Source organism: Scyliorhinus canicula, chromosome 2 (assembly GCF_902713615.1).
Source record: "Scyliorhinus canicula chromosome 2, sScyCan1.1, whole genome shotgun sequence".
Classification (NCBI taxonomy): Eukaryota; Metazoa; Chordata; class Chondrichthyes; order Carcharhiniformes; family Scyliorhinidae; genus Scyliorhinus; species Scyliorhinus canicula.
In genome coordinates, this window is record NC_052147.1 from 170,484,546 (window position 1) to 170,507,231 (window position 22,686).

Below are 22,686 nucleotides of genomic sequence, written 5' to 3' on the forward strand. Positions count from 1 at the left end.
TGCAGCGGTTCAAGAAGGCAACTGCCACCACCTTCTCAAGGGCAATTAAGAAACAGCAATAAATGCTGACCGACCCAACAACAACCACATCCCCTGAACGAATATAAACAAAAGTACCAATATTAGAAACCTTGCTTGGTACCAGTGAATTTTGGAAAATATGAGTGCAGCACTCATGACCTTCTATTCGTAATCAGCACATATTCATAAAATTACCCACTTTTTCACTCTTCAAAAGATGTGTCCTATCTTCTATCCTAATATATTTTCCTCCCACACTTGAAAGCTGTGGACCTTCTTTCTTCCTGCAGTCTGTTCTTTCTACTGGCTTTTAAACCCCAAGCTTGGTGCCACCTAACCATTGTTACTTCCTTTGTAACCTCTTTTATTCTTTTCAACCTTGGTATTGTCCTCATCTACACTATTGGCCTTTTTCTCAAGCTTGTACTCTACAATACTGTTGATCAAAGGCATTTGATGTTGTCACATCTTTGTTATTTATTCCAGTACAAAGTCTGTATGTGTGCCCCATAAGTCCAAGAAAGTATTTCACGATATTCATTTTATCAATATATGTTTCTGCTGAATCCCTGTAACCAACCTATGTCTACTTGCATATCTCTATATTTTATAAAAATATAGTACTTTAAAGATGAAGCAAGCAAAAAAATGCAGAAATAGTAAAATTAATGATAAAAAGACTACTATCTCTGAAGGTTATTGAGATTTTTCAGAGGCTAGCAGTGCCAGCTGGACTCTTATACATAGTAATCCCTTGCCATTTCTGTCAAAGTTTGCTTGAAACACATGTTTCAATTTAAGAAAACCTTGATCCCTTCTGAAGCACCATGTTGGAGTAGATTTTAAAAAACTCTGGAAAACATGGAAGTCAGCTGATGACTCAAAAGAAAAAGCAATTGGTGTGAGGATTGTTTCCACACTTTGTATAATAACATCTGACAAATATAGTTGCTCACAAACTTGGAATTGTGAGATTGTTCTTGTCCGAATCTCTTGTCAGATTTTATGATCTCTTTTCCCTTATTTTGAAAGCAGGCATCGTTAAAGGGAAATGAAAAAGCAAATCATGCAGTTAGACTAAAATACCAAGCGTAAAATGTGGATATCAAATAACATTATAAACATCTGGCCCTCTTGACATATTGAAAACCAAAGTAATTGTTCAAGTTCTCATTTTTTGCACAGTGGATAAATGGAATTCAGCTACAAATTAGCCATGATCTGAACAGTGGAACCAGCCCGGGGTATTGAATAGGCTACTCCTATTCCTATGTATGTCCTCTTTTTGGAAGCATAACATTCAAAGGGGCTGGTTTAGCTCACAAGGCTAAATCGCTGGCTTATAAAGCAGACCAAGCAGGCCAGCAGCACGGTTCGATTCCCGTACCAGCCTCCCCGGACAGGCGCCGGAATGTGGCGACTAGGGGCTTTTCACAGTAACTTCATTGAAGCCTACTCGTGACAATAAGCGATTTTCATTTTTCATTTCAAATTTAAATCCAGAGCTATCTCAGAGCATGTTGATGTAAAAACGTCTTGCCTATCTAGTTGCCTACTGCTTGTTAACATCAAATGATATCATGAAGGATAATCCCCAGTCACTTAAATCACAAGAAGTTGCAAAGAATGCAACTTATTCTAACTCATTTTATCTTCAAACGAATCACAAACACATTCAGGATAAATTCTATAAGACTAGATTGGAATGCTGAGGAATGACAGATATCTGAAGTGTTCAAAGAACAACTTATGGTGTCTTGTTGACATGTAGAATGTTATATATTCACAAAGCAACTTATTTAATCATATTCCAAAAGTGTACTCGTAACAATACAAGCAGCATTCTTAACAGTGCAGTTCCAGTTCTTTCTATTAGAATTTATTAATGCAAATTTGGCAGCTTCACTAAACTGGAGGAAAAGAACATAGAACATAGAACATTACAGCGCAGTACAGGCCCTTCAGCCCTCGATGTTGCGCCGAACTGTGAAACCAATCTAAAGCCCATCTACACTATTCCATTATCACCATATGTTTATCCAATGACCATTTAAATGCCCTTAATGTTGGCGAGTCCACCACTGTTGCAGGCGGGGCATTCCACGCCCTTACTGCTCTCTGAGTAAAGAACCTACCTCTGACCTCAGTCCTATATCTATCTCCCCTCAAGTTAAAGCTATGTCCCCTCGTGCTAGCCATCACGATCCGAGGAAAAAGGCTCTCACTGTTCACCCTATCTAATCCTCTGATCATCTTGTATGCCTCTATTTAGTCACCTCTTAATCTTCTTCTCTCTAACGAAAACAGCCTCAAGTTCCTCAGCCTTTCCTCATAAGATCTTCCCTCCATACCAGGTAAATCTTCCTATTATGCGGCGACCAGAACTGCACGTAATACTCCAGATGTGGCCGCACCAGAGTTTTGTACAGCTGAAACATGACCTCATGGCTCGGAAACTCAATCCCTCTACCAATAAAAGCTAACACACCGTACGCCTGCTTAACAACCCTCTCAACCTGGGTGGCAACTTTCAGGGATCTATGTACATGGACACCGAGATCTCTCTGCTCAGCCATACTACCAAGAATCTTGCCATTAGCCCAATAATCTGTATTCCTGTTACTCCTTCCAAAATGAATCACCTCACACTTTTCTGCATTAAAGATATCAGAGGATTAAAAAGTGCTCAATGGCATAAGTGACAGTGCAATTCATATGAGATTTATTATCTACCCTAGTCGAGTTTATTCTTTCTATGATTTTGAATGTGATAAATATTTAATGGTTACCTATTGCACCCCATGAACTTATATTCCTAAATTCTGGATAGTGCATGTCTGGACAGGGGAAATACAATTCTGCAGCCACTATCTTGGTGACTCAGAGCCAAAGGTTGGTGCTTGATACTTTTAAGCTCACCAGACCAGAGTTTCTCCAACTGGGGTTCAAGGTCCACTGGGGGTCCATAGAAGCTTTCCAGAGGGTCCATGCATTAATGTGAAAGTGCTTACTAAGCAGGGACAGCCTGGATGTTGTGTTCAGAGCATAAGTCACTGAGAATTTTCGTTAAAAGGCTTGCATGAAATGATATGGTAAATGTTAAGCAAGCCTGCAGTCTCTTGCATCAGTGCAGTCATTTAAGGAACAATGCACAAAGCTGGAAAACTAGTCACAGACTGTCTTTCAGGTAGTCTCCCAGTATTGAGCAGACTTGTGGACACGATTTTCAAACTGTGTTGCAGAACCAGTTATGTCAGGTGCATACTAGGAGAGCCTAAAAATGAGTTTTGTGCCAGACGCAAGCTGCACACAATCCACCCGACCCGCTATGCCCGACGCAATCTGGATCATGCCCTTGCTTGGCATGATCCAGATCAGCATTTTTAAATGAGCCCTCAAACACTTTCAAATATGTCCAGTCCATTCGAGGCTGGTATTCATCGCCCCTGCAACGGTGATGCCTGATGTGGCGAGAATTATTCCTGATCTCCGAAAACGGAAACAAGACCTGATGGCCATGGGAGGGGCCCGGAGGCTAGTGGAGCTCCTGGGTGCTTGGGGACAAGGTAGGGCAGTACCCTGGCACTGCCCTTGGCATCTGGACACTGTCAATCTGGCGTCCTGGTAGTGCCAAACTGGCACTGTGGGGATGCCAGTTTGACACTGCCAAGGGATAAAGGGACAGTGTCCAGGTGCAATGGGGTACTGCCAAATGGGAAAGACTGAGGGGGGCCAAGCCCATGAAAGGGTTTTGAAGGTCAGGGGTAAAGGGGGTATGAAGATAAGTTATGAAGGGTAGGAGGGTGAAGGGGGGACATGAAAAGGGGAGACTGAAATGCGGGGCATAAAAGGTGGGTAGCCCTCAATGACCCCATAAGGGTATGCTCACTTGTGTGGGTCGGCGAGGGACGATGCCCCAACGTCGAGGAGGATAGATGGGTGTGGGGCTGGGTCACTCTCATGCCTGGTTGTTGTAGGGAGGAGGGTCAAATGGATTTTTGTGATGCAGGGAGGTTGCCCCTCCGCTGTAGAGGGTTGGGGGTGTTGTTTGACCATGCTTGGTGTGGGGGATGGGGGGGGGGGCATGGTCCCCCTCAGACCTTCCCATTTGGCAGTACGGTGTAGAATGCATTCACACCGCTGTCAAAGCACCATTGCATGGTATTCCGTTGGGCGCCTGGTGACTCCCTCGATTTTTGGCTGACCCGCGATTCCCTGCCCGATTCCAGTGCCTTGTGATTCCAGGGTCGCTGAATGGAGAATCCCACGTATGGAATTTTTTTTTTGCAGTGGGAAACCAAAGATGCCGACAGGACCAGCTTCTCAGAGATTGAGGCACCATTTCTGAAGGTTGCCCAGATCTCAAGGTTAGATTGAGGGATCCCCCGCCCACAGATATTGCGACCCTCACCCCGTCCTGCTGTAAAAGCTGTTGGCATATGATTAACAGTCCTGCCCCAGTATTCTCAGGGCCTACCGCAAAGCTTTGCCTCCGCCAGGAGGAATTACCGATGGCAGGGTTCACTTACATAGAAACATAGAAAATAGGTGCAGGAGTAAGCCATTCAGCCCTTTGAGCCTGCACCATCATTCAATATGATCATGGCTGATCATCCAAATTCAGTATCCCACTCCCGCTTTCTCTCCATACCTCTTGACCCCTTCAGCTGCAAGGGCCACATCCAGCTCCCTCTTTAATATATCCAACAAACTGACCCCAACAGCATTCTGCGCTAGAGAATTCCACAAGTTCACAACTCTCTGAGAGAAGTTCTTCCTCATCTCAGTCCTGGATGGCTTACCCCTTATTCTTCGGCTGTGACCCCTAGTTCTGGAGATCCCGAACATCAGGAACATTCTGCCCACATCTAGCCTGTCCAGTCCCATCAGGATTTTATATGTTTCTATAGATCTTCTCCCATTCTTCTAAACTCCAGTGTGTACAAGCCCAGTTGATCCAGTCTTTCTTCATATGTTAGTCCTGCCATTCCAGGAATTAGTCTGGTGAACCTTCGCTGGATACCCTCAATCGTAAGAATATCTTCCTCAAACTATGAGATGTAAATTGCACACAGTACTCAAAATGTGGGCTCATCAAGGTCCTGTATAACTGCAGCAAGACATCCCTACTCCTGCACTCAAATCCTCTCGCTATGAAGGCCAGCATATCTTTCCGCACCGCCAGCTGTATCTGCAAGCCAACCTTCCGCGATTGTTCCACCCTGGCACCCAGGTCTCGTTGCACTTCCCCTTTTCCTAAACTGCCGCCATTCAGATAATAATCTGCCGTCCTGTTTTTGCCACCAAAGTGGATAACCTCACATTTACCCACATTATATTGCATTTGCCCAGTATTTGCCCACTCAGCCAGCCTCCAAGTCATCCTGCAGCCTCTTTTCATCCTTCTCTCCGTATATACTGCCACCCAGCTGAGTGTCGTCTGCAAATCGTGTGGAACTTTGTCAAAAGCCTTTTGAAAGTCCAGATACACATCGACTCGTTCACCCTTGTCCACTCCACTGACCACATCCTCAAAAAAGTCCAGAAGATTTGTCAAGCATGATTTTCCTTTAGTGAATCCATGCTGAGTTGGACCGATCCTGTCCCCACTTTTCAACTGCTCAGCTACTTCATCCTTCATAATTGACTCCAGCATTTTCCTCACAACATATGTCAGGCCAATCAGTCTATAATTCCCCATTTTCTCTCCCTCCTTTTTCAAAAAGTGGGGTGACATTAGCTACCCTCTAATCCATCGGGACTTTTCCAGAGTCTATAGAATGCTTGAAAATGATCACCAATTCGTCCACTATTTCTATGGCCACTTCCTTAAGTACTTTGGGATGCAGAGCAGTAGGCCCTGGGGATTTATCGGGTTTTCATCCCATCAATTTTCCCAATACAATTTCCTGACTAATAAGGATTTCCTTCAGTCCCTCCTTCATACTAGACCCTCTGTCCCCTCGTATTTCCAGATTGTTATGTGTGTCCTCATTAGTGAAGACAGATCCAAAGTAAGTGTTCAACTGTTCTGCCATCTCTTTGTTTCCATTATGAATTCACCTGATTCTAACATAAGGGATCTACATTTGTCTTCATCAGTCTTTTTCTCTTCCCATATCTATAGAAGCTTTTACAGTCAGCTTTTATGTTTTCTGCAAGTTTACTCTCGTATTCTATTTCTCCATCCGAACTAAACCCTTTGTCCTCCTCTGCTGAATTTTAAATTTCTCCCAGTCCTCAGGCTTGCTGCTTTTTCTGGCCAATTTATATGCCTCCTCTTTGGTTTTAACACTATCCCTGATTTCCCTTTTTAGCCATGTTGAGCCACCTTCCCCATCTTATTTTTGCGTCAGAGAGGGATGCACAATTGCTGAAGTTCATCCATGTGTTCTTTAAATGTCTGCCATTGCCTATTCACCGTCAGCCCCTTAAATATCCTTTGCCAGCTTATTCTAGCCAATGCATGCCTCATACATCAAAGTTAGCTTTCTGTAAGTTCAGAACTCTAGTCTCAGACTTAACTGTGTCACTCTCCATCTCAATGAAGGATTTTACCATATCATGGTCACTCTTCTCTAAAAGATCTCGCACCACAAAGTTGCTAATTAATCCTCTCGCATTGCTCAATGCTCAGTCCAGGATGGTAAGAAGTCTTACAACACCAGGTTAAAGTCCAACACGTCCAACACCAGGTTAAAGTCCAACACGTAATAACATTCACCTGAGGAAGGAGCAGTGCTCTGAAAGCTAGTGATTTGAAACAAACCTGTTGGATTTTAACCTGCCATTGTAAGACTTCTTACTGTGCTCACCCCAGTCCAACGCCAGAATCTCCACATCAGTCTAGGATGGCCTACTCTCTGGTTGGTTCCTCAACATATTGGTCGAGAAAACCATCCCTTGTACATTCCAGAATATCCTCTTCCATCGCTTTGCTACCAGTTTAATTAGCCCAATCAATATGCCGTACCCTGACTGCACGCATCTCTAATTTCCTGTTTGATGCCATCCCCAACCTCACAACTACTGTTTCGTAGTATGTACACAACTCCCACTCGTGTTTTTTGCATCTCGGCTGGGTAGTTCAGTGAAGCGGCTCCTGAGGCACTATCTGGTGCACACCACACACATGCTCTGGTACAGCAGGTGAAGGTAGGAACACCCGAGGGGCGGACGGTCAGAGGTTGGGCTGACCCCAAGGACTAGCTGCCGTCCAGACGGATTTCGGGCTTCTGGAACAAACAGTTCCATCAGCCATGGAGATGCAGTCGCAGAGCCAGGGTTTACATGAAGGTTTGGCGACGAGTATCCAGTACCTGCTGGTGCAGTTGGAGGAGTCCATCCTCGTGCAGGAGCAGGAGGTGACGCCGGCCATGTGAGCCACCCAGGCCAACACTGCACGTGTGGTGCTGCGGTGGAGGCCTTGTGGTCGAGGGTTTCGCCGATGGATCAGCATGTCCAAGCCCTGGGACACTATGTGCTGTGGTGGACGAGGCCCAGGACAAGGTTGGCCTCTCACAGGCAGCCATGTGCCAGAACCACCTGGACATTGCAGCGGTGCTCCTGAGCATGGCCCAGTCACAGGGGTCATGGCTGAGAATGTTGGTGGCATTACCCAGATGTTGCCCGACATGGCACAGACACAGAGAGAGGTGGCCCCGTTCCAGAGGGAGATGGTGCAGTCACTGGATGAAGTGGCACAAACCCAGAAGGTGGTGGCACAACCAATGAGTGATGTGGCACAATCCCAGATGGAGGTGGTCCACTCCCTGTGCTCTATGGCTCCCAGCATGCAGAACATGGCAGAGGCGGCATTGGGCCTTCAGGACTGGCAGTGCCAGGTGGCAGGGGAGCCTCAGGGGTTACCTCCAGTCACACCCCCATCCCATGGAGTAACCCGGGAAATCGGGCACCCCAAGGGGGAGGGAGGTGATGGAGCCCCTGCCGGTGACTCCCGCTGGGGAGGTGGAAGGGCCATAGTGCTGGTTACTCACCTTGGCCACCCTGAGGAGGTTGTGCAGCTTCTTCCTGCACTGCTGTCCCGTCCTGGTGGAGGGCCGACGGCAGTCTCGCCCTCTGCCACCTGCCCCCAGGCCTTGTGTACGGCCTCCTTCACATCCCAGGGAACAGGGTGCCACGCCTCTCCTCCATGGTGCCAGCAGGGTCTAACGTTCTGTGTCCGTGAACTGTGGTATGACCATCTTGCTGGCTGGGATGAGTGTGTGTGGGGAGTGGAGTGCTAATATGCGACTGCAGCTTGCCAGCCTCTCGAATGGTAATCCTGACCCCAGTGAATCGAACACTGTTTTCCATTGGAATCTGTCTAGTTCCATGTGACACCAGTGCTAGCCCATTAACGGATCATGAATTGCTCTGGGACCAGTGCCAATTTAGTGGTCAAAGAAGTCCACCGATTCAGTCCCAGCGTCAACACAACATCATAGAATCATAGAATTTACAGTGCAGAAGGAGGCAATTTGTTCATTAGGTCTGTACCGGCCCTTGGAAAGAGTACCCTACTTAAGACCACACCTCCACCCTATCCCTGTAACCCAGTCTAACACTGAGGGATAATTTAACGTGGCCAAGCCACCTAACCTGCACATCTATCTGTGGGAGAAAACCGGAGCACCCGGAGGAAACCCACGCGAATGCAGGGAGAAAGTGCAAACTCCACTCAGACAGTCACCCGAGGCCAGAATTGAACCCGGGACCCTGGAGCTGTGAGGCAGCAGTGCTAACCACTGTCACTGTGCCACTGTGCCATCGTTTCTGAAATGGAGAATCTCGCCTATGGGCTTTTATATGAAATGATTTGTGAGTGTCATTGTCAAACATCATATCAAGAATAGGCAATCTATGCAGGGAGAAGCACCCATCTCACTGCTATCTGTAAGTATGAACCTATTTCCTTAAAAGCATTATTAGAACACTTTTTAGTGCAGCACTTTCATGTTAAGAGTATTAGACACTGTTATAATTTAAATAGGATGTTCATTTGAAAAGGTGTCGTTCAACCTAAAAAGTTTGAACACCATAGCACTAGCTCACAGTTTAAAATCGTCAGTATACAAACAGTTGGACGATTATGGGCATTGCCAAGTGAATCGGAAGGAAACACTCGCATAATATCCACTAATGAGCCATACAGATCAGGCATATCCCAATCCCAGGTTTGATTCCTGTTCTTTGAGTTAAACAATCTCAATTAGGCCATGTCATGGGAAAGGTGGGGGATGGGTGGGGAAATGTTCAGGATCCTAACCTCTGGTTTACTGTATAATAAATCCGATTGGATATTGTGTGTATGGATGCTGAATGAGGATAAAGTCGAGTTTAGCTGTGATTTCTTCCACAATCAGATAGCTTGTTGACATTTATAGTCCAGAATCACAATGGCCATTTAGACAATGACCATTGCCTGCAAGAATAACATGCATCTTCACGCATGTTTTCATGATCCACAAACCTGACAGAATTGCTTCTGCATCAGTAGAAGGGAACCTTTCATACCTAATTTGGTTGCTATAAAAGTCAAGGATGCAATGTTTATAGTTAATTATTTGAACCTTGAATTTTTAAAATAGAATTCCTACAGTGCAGGAGGCGGCCATTCGGCCCCTCGAGTATGCACCGACCCTCTGATAGAGCACTTTACACAGTCCCACTCCCCCCACCCTACCCCTGTAACCCCACCTAATCTTTGGATATGAAGGGCAATTTATCATGGCAATTCCACCTGACCGACACATAGAACATAGAACAGTACAGCACAGAACAGGCCCTTCGGCCCTCGACGTTGTGCCGAGCAATGATCACCCCACTCAAACCCATGTATCCACCCTATACCGTAACCCAACAAACCCCCCCCTTACGTTTTAGGACACTACAGGCAATTTAGCATGGCCAATCCACCTAACCCGCACATCTTTGGACTGTGGGAGGAAACCGGAGCACCCGGAGGAAACCCACGCACACACGGGGAGGACGTGCAGACTCCGCACAGACATTGACCCAGCCGGGAATCGAACCTGGGACCCTGGAGCTGTGAAGCATTTATACTAACCACCATGCTACCGTGCTGCACTTTGGACTGTGGGAGGTAACTGGAGTATCCAGAGGAAACCCATACGGACACGGTGAGAATGTGGATTCAACTCTTCTCTTTCAACCAGTCCCAGTGCTCCCTACTAGGAATCGCCTGTCAGTGCAAAATCAAATAAACGCTGGTGCAGCTCCCAAAATATAATACTTTAATTCATTACTGTGATGTCTTCCTCCATGACTGAGTCACAGCACTAGACTTTAAAACAAACAAATGTGTGCCTGATTCAACAGGAATCTCCTCTAATTAACTCTGAAAGATAATATTCAACATGATGTCACAGAGCTGACATGAATTTTGAATTGTGAGTCGCATTCTCAGACTGTATACTTTTTGACTCATGGAGTTGCTGATTGCAGCTAATTTCTGCTCCAGATATTTAGCTGTTTCCCATGGATAAGAATAAATAGCTTCTCATATATACCGCTACTTTATAAGCTGCTGAAGGCCAGCAATTCTGTGTCAATCATCTTATCTCTTTTACAATTTTGACTGGGAACAGGACTAGAAATTTTAATTAATTCTATGACAATTTATTGAATGCATCTTTTTTTCTGAACAAGTAGAAAAATAACATTAAAGTAACATTAACCCATGGCCTGATGACAGGTTGACTCATTTTCAGATCATCAACTGACACTGGAAAAAGCTACAGAAATAAAGCCAATCCATAATAAGTATTATCATTATTAATGTAATATTAACCTTCCTGGACTGTAAGATACACTTAAAACATAATTTTAAATCAAAAGGTGACTCAACCCAAACTCTTTTTCCATCCAATGTTGATAAAGTTCCTACCTGGCCTAACTTCTTTTGATTATAGGTCAAGTAATTAGTATTATTTATCTCCTGAGGACATGATGATATGTTTAGTCAAACACACTGTTGGTTTATGTTACCTGTGGAAGAGGGTCTCTGTACATACGCACACTTCATGTCCGAGGATGGAAACAAATGCAGACTGAAGAATGGAATTTTTTTTCTGTTGAGATTCCTTACTGAATACAGCGAGAAATGAGGTCGGGCAAACTGAACCTAGTTCCCAATGAGCATGCACTGTAAGCACCAAAATGCTTCTGACCCTTCCATATATCCATCTCGCCCTGTCTTTAAGATCATCTTTTTGACCAACCTTCCAGTCAACTTCTTCCCCTTTAGCTCACTGTCCATTTTGTTTTTTTACCACACTTATATGAAATACCCTGGGATATAATTGATTTTTCAACACTATTGATTTTTGCTATGATAAATCAGCAATGTAACTCAGGAAAGATGCAGGAATGGTTGGCAAATTGAATGGGATTGCACATTAGTGTAGCAAGAGGCAAGTTTCCGAAGCTGTCGTTTAATACTGTTAAAAGGGAAAAGCAGAGGCTTGACACTATATCTGACCAATGTTGTTTCTTATGTGGCGATGCTTAATGCTGGCATAGGGCAACAATGGGGAAACATGTTCTAGCATTGAAATGTTTGACCTTCAGCAGCAGAAAAGATATATCCCATGTTTAATATGAGCTCATGTCAAGATACAAAAACAGCTGAAACAAAGTGAAGAATGAAGATGTGTTTTTTTTACCCAGCAGGGTGTGCCTATGCTTGTTATTTTTGTTTACCACTACAGGACATGAATTGGCTTCACTCCCTTACATCACATGCCGATCACCAAAGATCAAAATTAAAAATAATCGACCTATAGAATAGAAAAGGGTCTGAACCTGCACATCAAGTAACCTCTGGGTTCTTATACATACATTGTTTATCTTGAGCTTGCTCTTGTCCTGTTTCTGTAAGTGTCCTGACAGGTGGTACAAGACAGCTCTGCTCCTTCTTCTGTTAGCGTTGAATCCTGGGGGCCTGGTGTTTTGGTAGATTTCCACATCATCTGCAAGTGGGAAAGAAGATACACCTATTTTCATTAGTTGAAAATTATAGAAATGTACGGAGATTATACCCACAGAAATGCATAGAAACAGGGGTGATGAACGGGGGTGACAATATTATTAGTGAGTCAAGTATAATAGGGCATTTCCCCTTTACTGTACTGGAAAGTTAGCCTTGATTTATACATTCAGGATTGGGAATGGGGCTTGAAACCAGACACTATTATGCTCCAGTGAGAGTTGGTCCACAGAAGGTTTTCAGTTCCCTACCATACATGTAGGGATTTACATATAAATATTCTTCTGATACAAATATTGTGTTGAATTGTACTCACTGTTACAACATAGGAATTTTCATACAGCAAAATCTCAAAAATACAATGTAATAATGACCAGATAATCTGTTTTTGTGATGTTGATTGGGAGATAAACATTGGTCAAGAAACCAGGAAAATTTCAGTTTTTTTATTTATTCATTCATGGGATGTGGGCACCATCAGCTAGTTCAATACTTATTGCTCGTCTCTAATTGACTTTGAGAATTGGTGGAGAGTGCCTTCATAAACCGTTGAAGTCCATGTGTTGTAAAAATAGAAACACTCATAGTGCTATTAGGAAGGGAGTACCAGGGGCGCGATTCTCCCAGAGGGGGAGAAATCGTAAGGCTGGCGTCAAATCCGGGCGGTTTTGACGCCAGCCCCCCCCTCCCCGACCGGGAACCGTTTCTGGTCCCCGGTCAGGGCTAGCATGCCGCCGCCGTAAACTCCGGCATCGCGGGCTTAACGAATTTCGTTAAGCCCGCTTGCCAGAGTTTGCGCCGGCTGACGCATCATATGACGTCAGCCGCGCATGCGCGGATTGGAAGACTCCAACCCGCGCATGCGCGGATGACGTCATCGCGCATTTGCGCGAAACCCGCGCATGCGCGGGCCGGGATGCCCCTCAGCCGCCCCGCGAAGTGATACAGCGGGGCGGCGGAGGGACAAAGAGTGCGCGGGCATTGGACCCGCTGCCCGCGATCGGTGCCCACCGATCGCGGGCCCATGGCACCCTTGGCACGGCCGTGGTACTGCCGTGCCAATCGGTGCCATGGTTTTAAAAATCAGGACTTTACGGCGTTTTTACGAACGGCCAGACCAGGTGTGTTTGCCGTTCGTAAAAACAGCCGTAAAGGGCTGGAAACTGTCCATCGGACAGCTGAGAATCGCTGCTGGCCGTAAAAAAACGGCGGCAGCGATTCGTATCGGGAGTCGGGCGTGGGGGGGGGGGGGGGGGAGAATAGCGGGAGGGCGTCGGACTAGCGTGGCCATAACATTTTACGAGCCACGCTATTCTCCGCACCGTCGTGAGTGCGGAGAATTGCGCCCCAGGATTTTGGGTCAGCGACAGTGAAGGAACGATGATGTGGTTCCAAGCCAGGATGGTGTGGCTTGGTGAGGAACTTTCTGGTGGTCATGCCCAAGCATCAGCTGCCCTTATTCTTCTAGATGTTCGAGGCTGCAGGTTTGGAAGGCGCAATTGAAGTAGCCTTGATGAGTTTCTGCAGTGTATCTTGTAGATGGTGCACACTGCTGCCATTGTGCATTGGTGTTGGAGGGAATGAATGGTGGTGGATGGTTTGCCAATCAAGTGAGCGGCTTTGTCCAGGATGAGCTTCTTGAATGTTAGAACTGTACTCATCTAGGCAAGTGGAGAATTCGTTAAGACCACCTGACGGGACCTCAGTTTAATATTTCATCTGATAGATGTTAAATCTGAAAATGCAGCACCCTTTCAGTAGTGCACAAGAGTATCAGCCTATATTTTTGTGCTTAAATGAGTGGGACCTGATGCCAGAACATTCTAACATAGAGGCAAAGGAGCTAGCAACTGAACCATAGCTGGCACCACAATGTATGCTCCTTTCTCAATGTTTTCTTTTGCCATTAACTCACATTTCAGCTGAGGATTCCTTAATTACAAAAAAAACACCAGGACTTAATGTTAAGCTCTGATGAACTAGAAAGCAGGGCCGGGATTCTCCCCTACCTGGTGGGGCGGGGGTGGGCCCCCCAGGACCCCGGAGTCCGGCCGCGCCGCCAGGTCCCGCCGGTAAGAGACCTAGTTTAATCTACGCCGGCGGGACTGGCAAAGAACCAGCGGGACTTCGGCCCATCGCGGGCTGGAGAATCGCCGGGGGGGAGGGGGCGCTGCAAGAGGCCGCCGACTGGCGTGGCGCAGTTCCCGCCCCCCGCCTAATCTCCAGTGCTGGAGAATTCGCCGGATGGCGGGAGCGGGATTCACGCCGCCCTCCGGCAATTCTCCGACCCGACCCCGGGGGGGGGGGGGGGGATGTCGGAGAATGCCGCCCATGATGTCATTCTTCCATCCTGAGAAAATTAAATATACCATTAGGACTTGGTGGGGAGGTTCTTTCAGAGCTGGCGGCCACTCATCTCATTCTTTAAATAACTGGACACAGTAAAGAGTTAAGGGGGTTAGGTTATAATGGGGTTAATGGCTTAAACCAATGTTTTTGTTTTTCACTTCTTTGATTCTGTACCGATAATATATATATACTTCTTTGTTAATATTGTTGTTACTGTTCATATCTGATCACTCAATAAATATATTTTTTAAAAAGATTAGTTGCCAATAGATTTCTCTTTTTATAAATTTAGAGAAACCAAAATATTATTTTCCAATTAAGGGGCAATTTAGCGTGGCCAATCCACCAACCATGCACATCTTCCGTGTTGTGGAGGGTGAAGCCCACATAGACATGGGGAGAATGTGCAAACTCCACATGGACAGTGATCCAGGGCCGGGATCGAACCTGGGTCTTCAGCGCTGTGAGGCAGCAGTGCTAACCATTGCGCCACCTGCTGCCATCAGATTTCTGTCAGCTTTTCCTGTGACCATTGAAATATTTGGTGATTTCCAGAGTTGTTTAGAATTGCTGTGGCACATGCTGACAGACTTTGTCTAGAGTTCACAGGTTCTTCACAAACCACTTGCTCCAAAACCTGGATGTAACACTTTGCAATGCTCTTGGTCGACAGATTGACAGGACGAATGAGTTGAGGCAACACAGAGCAGGTCAAGATGTAGGAATGAGTTGAAGAGGATGGTAAAGTAATTTCAGCAGGAGCCCGTTTCTGTTCAGGGAGCTAATCTCTGAACTCATCTTCGAACAATGTCAACATGCTGTCAAAAAGCCACCACTTTCGGCAGCCAGGACTGCAATCAAAGAATAGGGCAAGGGTGATATTGTCAGTGACTGTGAGAGTGACTGTGGTCATGAAATTTTATATGTCAGGTTCCTTGAAGGCTGAATGAGTGATGTTTTCCACAACTTCATTTCCACTGTTGCATAAAGGAGGGCACTGAGACTCAGTATTACCAGAGACAATGCCTGTAGATTCATGAGGATTGCAGGGTTCGGGAATATTATCATACCTGGTCCAAAGATGTGTTTGAGATAAACTACAAGGCTTCTAAGAACTTTAAAAGTTCTGTATACAACTATGTATAGTGATAGATGAGTGCGGGGCTCCTTCCAGAACCATCTCTCTTTAAGTTCCAGTAACACGTGATCTGAGACCACTAATGATGCATATTATCTATGAGCATAATAGCTATTGCCCTTTATACCACAGGTTCCATGTGGTATAAGTGCCATTGACACATATTGGTTTGCAGGTATCCCACATCAACTCTGGGATGTACCACAACTAAATGTGATTCCACTCTCTGAATCTCCAGCTTGAATGTGAACACAGACATAGTATCGCGCAGATCACTGTCCACTATCCTGGCAGCACTCATGATGGATGTGATTTTCCCAATAACTTTTGGCGCTCTCCAAATGTTCCCATCCAGGCCACGACGATACCCACGATTGTAAAATCTTGGCGATGCATTCATTGTGTCGCAGTCCACTGTGCTGAGAACATTTGGGCCACCGTAACGAACTTGAAGATGACTAGAGCTATCCTTTGACAACATGGCTTGGCGATAAAAGGGATAATGGTGCAAGGCAAAATGTAATGGCCGTCATTAGTACTAGCGGCACAAAGAGTGTGTTAGTGGACACTGCCAGGTCTGCAACGAGGAACAAGAAGAAGGATTTCTTGGAGACAGGTAAATCTGGGATCTATGGCAGGGAAGGCTTGGGCAAGTGAGGGAGAGGGGTGGGAAGTGACAAAAATGGGTTTAAGGCTGCGAGTAGGTAGGAACCAAAGGGGGGTTCGATCTTCGGGGTATCCACCTCTGTTGAAAAAGGAAAGCCCTGAAGATAGAAACCACTCCTTCCTTCCCTCTCATTGAAATGATAATTTAAAAAATCAGGCTGCCCATACTTGCCAGACTGCTCACGCCAAACATTTTATGGCATAGACAGCATTGTTCATATCAGAAATACATGCACAGGCACCGTTTTTGGGGCCAAAAGTCACTCGTAGCTTTGTAACACAAAGTGTTTAGGAGCTGGTCACTACACAAAGCTTCAATAAAATCTGGGCAGGTTCTTTTCAGTTAAACATTTTTTTTTTAAATCCAGCAAGGCAAAAAATGCAAATGCACTGCCGGAGATGAAAGTATTTGCTGAACTAGTCTGAAAAGCTTATTTTTCAATTACCAGCCAAGAAGGCTTTGAATTCCAGACTGACTGAAGTAAGCAGTATGTTACACTGGCATTGCACTTAACCCACTCAGTTGCTTTAAATTATTAATTGCAATCACAGTGTTGCACTAAAATCTCAAAGAAAAAGGTTTGATCATTAGTAATTAGTTCACGTTCTTTTGCATCCCAGAAATTATTCCAGTTCCACATGTAACAGATTTGAGTGAATAAATATTAAAATTCTCATTAAGTAAATGCATCTAAACATTTTAAATAATTGAACAGTTTATCAAATATCAGCTGCTACTTCTCTTAATGGTTCCCATCTAACGCTGTGGTTGTTTACAAAATTAACACACACAACTGAATTAGGAAACTTCATTGGGGGCAATGGCAGCTTTTACACTAGTACAGAAATTAGTCACTTGTATTGAGAAGTTGTATCCCAGTTTAATTGAATACAACTTCTGTTGGAGCCAATGAAGGAGAAATCTCTCAACATCAGCAGGGTAGCATGGTGGTTAGCATAAATGCTTCACAGCTCCAGGGTCCCAGGTTCGATTCCCGGCTGGGTCACTGTCTGTGTGGAGTCTGCACGTCCTCCCCCTGTGTGCGTGGGTTTCCTCCGGGTGCTCCGGTTTCCTCCCACAGTCCAAAGATGTGCGGGTTAGGTGGATTGGCCATGATAAATTGCCCATAGTGTCCTAATAAAAAAGTAAGGTTAAGGGGGGGGGGGGGGGTTGTTGGGTTACGGGTATAGGGTGCATACGTGGGTTGAGTAGGGTGATCATGGCTCGGCACAACATTGAGGGCCGAAGGGCCTGTTCTGTGCTGTACTGTTCTATGTTCTATGTTCTATGTTCTATCTGCGGCTGATAGGTGGAAAGTGAAAGTGAACTACTCCATTCTCTGAAAAGTAGAATTGAAATCCACTATGCACTATTACATTCACTATTGTTGACACATTAAGGGAATGGCGAGCGATTAAAACATGAAAGGGATATTTATTTTGAGAAAAGAAACAGAAGCTGCTGGAAATACACAATAGGTTTGTCAGCATCTGAAAATGGAATAAGCAGATTACTGTTTCAGATGGAAACCCAATTCTATTGGAAGGTCTCTGCCCGAATCATTCAAATTTTCTCCCCATACTAAGGCAAACTTTTGTCTGTTTCCATAGCTAGTTATTCCTGGAACAGTTTGTTTGCCTATTACCAGAGGCTTATAGCTTGAGGGGCACAATTCACATCCAGTGTGGCTGAGCAGGAAGCTTTCCTGCTCCTACTGTCAGCCATTGGCATGTTGGAAGGATTTGCATCTTGATACTCAACCTGTTTGGAGTTATGAACACACCGTCCTTGGCCATCAAGCCCTGGGGTGGGACTCAAACCTGGAACCTCTGGCTCATAGAATCATCATAGAATTATAGAATCTACAGCAATGAAGGAGGCCATTCGGCCCTCGAGTCTGCACCGGCCCTTGGAAAGAGTAGCCTGCCCAAGCCCAAACCTCCACCCTATCCCAATAACCCAGTAACCCCACCCAACCTTTTAGCAACCTTTTAACAATTTAGCATGGCCTATCCACCTGACCTGCACATCTTTGGACTGTGGGAGGAAACCGGAGCTCCCGGAGGAAACCCACGCAGACACTGGGAGAACGTGCAGACTCCACACAGAGTGACCCAAGTCGGGAATCAAACCTGGGACCCTGGAGCTGTGAAGCAACTGTGATAACCACTATGCTACCGTGCCGCCCAACGGCTCAAAGGGATACTATCCACTGCACTATAAGACCTCCTGTCTGAAACACTGACATTCCTTTATTAAATGGTTCTTAAATGACTCCTCTGTTACATCACATTCTCCTCACACCACATTGTGGTTGTTGATCACTAATGTAAAAGAAATACTTCCAAGAAGTCACTTCTAATCTTGCTGAAGTGACACAATCATCTCCTTCAATAAAACTTGTATAAATTTGTTATGAGTTTTTTAACAGAGGTTTTCCATTTTTTTCTTTCAGGAGGCTGTGCTTGCCTTTCACCTCAATCTCAATTACAGCTTCACGCAGACATCCTGGCTGGGTTACTATGTAAGAATTTCATGATAACAACTAGTCTGTCTTCAAGAAATAGGTTAATCAAATTACATGTAAAGAATTACTTGTTCTTAAACCTTCTGAGGATATTTACGTGACAGACAATTGGAAATCAGTAATTAAGAAAAGCATTTCTTAAACACAAAAATTACTTTAGTGGCTTTCTACTGAAAGAATTGCATTATAATGGCTCCATAAAAAAATAAGGACATGAGAAATTGGAGATGAAAAAGCCATTTGTCTATTCTGGGATTTGTTTATTGTCACGTGTACCGAGGTACAGTGAAAAGTATTTTTCTGTGAGCAGCTCAACAGATCATTGAGTACATGAAAATAAAATAAAAGAAAATACATCATTGGGCAACACAAGGTACACAATGCAACTACATAAACACCGGCTTTCATGTCTATACTGTAGAATAGCTGATTTTCCACCTCAAGTCTACATTGCCAAAATCCCGATACCCCTTAATTCCCTTAGTATCCAAAATTTATCGAGCTGTCTTGAATATTGTCCACAGCTGAGTGTTCATAGCTCTCTGGGGTGGAGAATTCTAAAGACTCAGAACTCTCCAAGGAGAGAAACGTTCTTTCATCTTAGTCCTAAATGGTCAACCCCTTATTCTGAGACTGAACCCCATGCTATAAATTCCTCAGCCAGGAGAAACATTTTCTACTCTTCTACTCTGTCAAAACTATTAAGATTTGTTTTAATGTTTCAATTAAATCATATCTCATTCTTCCAAACTTCAGGGGATATAGACTAAAACACTCCTCATAAAATCTCTTCCTCAGCCAAGGAACCTCAGCCAAGTTATGTGAAATTGTTGCACTCCGGGCAGCACGGTAGCATGGTGGTTAGCATAAATGCTTCACAGCTCCAGGGTCCCAGGTTCGATTCCCGGCTGGGTCACTGTCTGTGCGGAGTCTGCACGTGCTCCCCGTGTGTGCGTGGGTTTCCTCCGGGTGCTCCGGTTTCCTCCCACAGTCCAAAGATGTGCGGGTTAGGTGGATTGGCCATGCTAAATTGCCCTTAGTGTCCTAAAAAATAAGGTTAATGGGTGGGTTGTTGGGTTACTGGTATAGGGTGGCTACGTTGGCTTGAGTAGGGTGATCATTGCTCGGCACAACATCGAGGGCCGAAGGGCCTGTTCTGTGCTGTACTGTTCTAAGTTCTAAGTTCTAAGTTCCCTCTCGGCCAGTTATGTCCTCCCTTAGATAAGGAAATCAAAATTGAACACACTGCTTCAGGTTCCACAATTGGCCTCATGTCTGTCCTGTACAATTGCAGTAAAATTATTCAAATCTTTTATATTCTGATCCATTTGTAACACAAGCTAACATACCATTTACCTTCCTCATTGCTTCCTGTACCTGCATGTAAACTATCTGTGATTCATGTAAAAAGACAACCAGGTCCCTCTGAACAAAGATTTCCCAACATTTCATTATTCAAATAATATATGAGTACATGACACATTGCTGTTAACGGTGATTCCGTGATTAGGCAGTACTTGCGCGAACAGCCATACTAATAACCAATTTGAACCGTTGAGCTCGTAACATGACTTATTTACACTTGTAGAAGTGACATACATTTATACACATAGACTCGTTCTCTACAAACTAAAGGATTATGTTCAAGCATTGTGTCTTTTTTGAATTATCTCAGAGCTTGGGAAGCCAATAATTTGGCATTATTGCTTTTGTCCTGATGAGTGGAAGACAAAATGCTTCAGCAACATTCCTCTCTTTTCAGTGATATTCAAGATCTGTAAAATGAAGTGAGTAGAAATTTTTCAGAATGTAAATGGTAGGGTAGATAAAGGGGGACCAGCAGTTGTAGTATGCTTGGATTTTCCAAAATCATTTGATAAGGTGCCGCATAAAAGGTTACCATGCAAGATAGGGAATCATAAAGTTGGGGGAAATATATTTGCATTGTAGTAGGATTGAGTAATGGACATGAAGCAGAGAGTAGTGTAGGAGTAGATGGTTATTATTGTAGGAGTAGATGATTATTAATGTATACAACTGCAGTGGTCAGCAGCAGATGTTGTGGAACTAAGTTAAAGTGTATGTGAAGAACAACACAAGTTCAGTTACTCAGTAACCGACATCACCGAAAACATAATAGGTTGTATGTGATTAACACATAAACCCAATCAGTGGGGGATAAACCCAATCAGTGGGGGTAATGTCCCACTGTAGCATATTACAACCAATCTGTGTAAGGAACTGACACTCTTACAGCCCTACCTCTGAAAGGAGTTATAAAAGTTGTGAAAGTTGTTGGTATTGTAGAGAAAGAAGTGATACCAGCATGTAACGTTGAAGACAGAATAAAGCTTTGTATGATTGTACCACAACTCTGGCTCAAGTCTCATGAATATAACAATCTGGCGTAGTCGGCAGGATTGGCCAACTTTTATCATCCTTAATGGACATTTAGTCCCTCGGTTGTGCGTAATCTTAAAGAATCTGAGACTTGTCGCTCTTAATGGCTACAGAACCATTTCTCGGTGCACACCGCATAGTGGTCTAATGGTCGAAATACCCCACATTCTGAGAGTCAAGAATTGAATAACATGACAAAAAGAGGCAAAGGAGACCTTCCCACCACCATGAAAGGTGGTATGGCTCCCCCTGATATGACTGAAGCAGAAATGATGCGAAAAGTATGAGAATTTATTGAACAACATTTTGACCTCCAAAAAACATTTACGGAAATTCAATACAAATATGGGTCTGGATTCTCCCAAAATGGGACTATGTCCCCACACCGCCGTAACAACACTGGCGTTTCACTCCGGAGTTTCCGATAAAAAAGATAAGCCCATTGACTCACTTGCAGAGGTCTAGCAGGGACCCAGAATAATTCATGCAGCTTTAGCTGCGGATACGGGCCCACGCACTTCCAGTTTTGAGTCCAGGCATGCGGATGGCAGCGGTCTCCAGCAGCCGCGCCAAGTGCCATGGCGGACGTGGACTGCGGAGGCAACTGCAAAATGTAGGCCCCTCGATCGGCCGCGTGCCCGAAGATTCGACCGGACCGATCTGCCCCTGGCCGCCCATAAGGCCTCTCCTGGTGTACGATTCCCCCGCCCCACCCCACCAGGGTGGCCGTGAACTGAGCCCGCAGCCACCACACGAGCTTCCCGAATGGCAATAGGTGGTTAGAACCACGCCGTCGGGAACTCTGCCGGCTTGGAGAGGAGGATCGCTGGGTGGGCCTCTGGCAATGGCCCGCCAGCCACGCGGGGAGTACTCCATGAACACACCGATTCTCGGGTCCTGGAGAATCGCCGGACCGACCCCAGGCCCGAATTTGGCGTGAAATTGGATTCTCCGTTCCCGTGCCAAACGCGATTTTGGCGTGGGCTGTGGAGAATCCAGCCCATGGTGCCTCCAGACGACAGTGGTCCTTTGAAGATATAAAAAGATTCTGGGGCAAGGCGACGTTTTTGAAGGATAAGAAAAAACGAGTCAGATGGTTCCTAGCCGTAATGAGCCAGGTCCTTCAACATCGCACGATTATCCAACAGTCCCAGTATGATCAGATTTGATTAATGCAAATAAGCCAACTTAAAGCGATCCATGAACAACTGCAAAAAGAAAAACTTAAACCGGAAAATTTGGAGATTGAAAAGAAAGAACTCAAAAAAAAATTAAGGGGAGAACCGGCGAGGCAATTTCAAGGATCGGACCCGCCTATGGGATCTCACCCATGTCGCCTGTACCATGACCTGAATTTGTTCCAGAAGTAACAGCGAAAATTGCAATTATGTGAGATCGGTCAAGGAGAACCTCAGTCCTCCAGTGATGAAAGTGACACTGGTGATGAATTCCCTCTGGTGCAGCTTGCTCTTTTTAAAAAAAATGTTAAGGTTAAACAGGAAGTAACAACTGATACGGATGGTAACAAAGTAATAGCGCCTACATACACTCATCAGTGGCAACACATCCCAGCA

At 45.0% G+C, this 22,686-nt stretch overlaps 1 protein-coding gene across 1 annotated transcript in view; it reads right to left on the reverse strand.

Moving 5' to 3' along the window:
• kcnh3 (potassium voltage-gated channel, subfamily H (eag-related), member 3) overlaps positions 1 to 22,686 on the reverse strand; it is a 1,115,372-nt gene that overhangs the window by 516,651 nt on the left and 576,035 nt on the right. Inside the window, exon 4 of the mRNA XM_038789040.1 lies at positions 11,884 to 12,014. Coding sequence (XP_038644968.1) covers positions 11,884 to 12,014 — 131 coding nt within the window. The remainder of the gene's footprint in view (positions 1 to 11,883; positions 12,015 to 22,686) is intronic.